This window comes from Amphimedon queenslandica, unplaced genomic scaffold (genome assembly GCF_000090795.2).
Source record: "Amphimedon queenslandica unplaced genomic scaffold, v1.1 AMPQUscaffold_13444, whole genome shotgun sequence".
Classification (NCBI taxonomy): domain Eukaryota; kingdom Metazoa; phylum Porifera; class Demospongiae; order Haplosclerida; family Niphatidae; genus Amphimedon; species Amphimedon queenslandica.
Window position 1 is genome coordinate 302,557 of NW_003546320.1, and position 2,049 is coordinate 304,605.

General features: G+C 36.3%; 1 protein-coding gene across 1 annotated transcript in view; it reads right to left on the reverse strand.

Moving 5' to 3' along the window:
- Positions 1-1,913: 1,913 nt before the first annotated feature.
- Positions 1,914-2,049, reverse strand: part of LOC105312452 (zinc finger MYM-type protein 1-like) — a 2,110-nt gene continuing 1,974 nt past the window's right edge. Inside the window, exon 2 of the mRNA XM_019995467.1 lies at positions 1,914-1,991. Within this exon, the coding sequence (XP_019851026.1) occupies positions 1,914-1,991 (78 nt within the window). The remainder of the gene's footprint in view (positions 1,992-2,049) is intronic.

A 2,049-nucleotide genomic window follows, 5' to 3' on the forward strand; every position in this document is an offset into this window, starting at 1 on the left:
TTAAAATGGCAAAGTCAGCATGTCCAGAAATGGCAATGGCACTTCCGGTCGCATTAATTTAATGATATTCATTGGAATTACCATAGCAAAGGCAGTTCAGCAATGGTGGACTGATAGGAAGCTTCACTACAAAGCCTGCTAATGGCTTTCTGGTACATGGATGGGACTTCACTAGATACTTGAGGCTTCTAGAATGCTATTTAATGCAATTGGTTATGGTAGTTTTCTCATACTCTTTTGGTAAAGTGGCAGGCGTAGCGCAAGAAGACTCATCTTAAGCCCAACATACACTGAGCAACTTTGTTGCCAGTACCTTTGATGTGGTGAAGCAACTTGTTGCCAGAAGTTGAGAGTCTCTCTACTTTCTGCAACATGTTGCCCAGTGTTGCTCAACCACATGAAAGGTCTGACCACAAGTTGCTCAGTGTATGTTGGGCTTAACAAACGGCCATCTTGTTATTACTTTAAAAGGATCTACAGACATCATTTGCTTGTATATGATGTTACGCACACTTTGTTTCACTTTATTATTCCTAAGAGAAGAGAAAAGCACTTGCTCACTCTTGTTGCTACACCCGTAATCATTGAAATGGCTAAAATTACTTCAACTTTAGAAGACAAAAGTTCCAAACAAAGTTTGAATTACTTTATCTTTTTCACATTATTGGGTAGTAAAAATGTTGTACTTTCACAAAATAAATGTGCAAATTGTCAAAAATTGTTTGAAATTTAGGTATAGAGTAACAGTGGGAGTTTACGGACAGCGGTAGTATACAAACATTTGAAGTTCAAAGTACCATATAAATTTGAAACATTTGAGTAGAAACTCAATTTTTTTCTGAGGGGTAGAGCTCTCCTACTGCAATAGCTACAACCAATTTCAGCAAGTTTGCAATACCTATTCTATGTTACATTTGACTGCAAATGATTATGGTCAATTGCTAAGTCCAAATAATCAAATGTCTCTTAAAATACAAAAAACCTCAACATCTTGAAATTGCAGACTGAAAGTTTTGAATATGCCTACATCATCTATCAATACAAAGGAAATTAATTACACTATTTGATGGAGTTATGTAAAACATTATAAATAACAAAGTAAGAGTTATTTAAGAGCAAATACACCTTGGTGACAGAGGCAGTTACCAGACAGTGATAATAATCACACAGTAACAGCAAACACAAGGGAGAAATGGAAGAATGACGACTTGGAAAAGGCTATATAGACATTTTGTGATGAAAATTCTCTGTTACTACTAGAGAAAATACTCAATACCAAAAAGGGATCAATACATGCATGACCACTCCGGTTTCAAAATTAAGCAAGTTTCAGCAAGGCTTGGTCCATCACATATACAAGAAAAGAATGAATTAGTAGAGTGGATTATCAAAATAATTAAAATAGGGTATCGGACAGCCTCGCTGCCTCAGACAAAAGACCCAACAGTTTCCGACAATATTCCTGATAAAAGAATGGTGGCATGTGTTTTAAGGAGAAACCCAGAGATAAGCTTATGCACCCCCAAGCACTTCAATGCTTGTAGAGAAATGAAAAAGGATCATGTGATGATTTTATTTGCTGCTATGACACAACCTGGTCTTTGTGGACTAAAAATAGACACAACCAATTTTACAGTACAGTTGCATTTATACACTTATCCAGTCTAAAAAAAATCATTAAATTTCATCCTTATTATCATTGCTATTTAGTTCATTATGCAGTTACCTCAGAAAAGTCATTGGATCCACAACAAGGTCAATTTCTGTCACTGTCTGGAGACAGCCTCACCTGTCGGTTAACTAACTCCACCACCTGATAGCCTTTAAAAAATTCCTAAAATCCCCTGGACAAGAATTTCTAAAAATCCTTCATGGATAAAATCTGGTAGACTCACTGCTTTCCAAAGAATACCTCACATCCAGTACCAAGGAATCGTGAGTCCAGTGAGATCCTTCCAAACGTTAGGTGTCGGTAAACTACCTCCGTTACTCTAACCATTCAAAAAGTAAAAAATTTATCATACATACATAAAGGAATGACAAAATGGC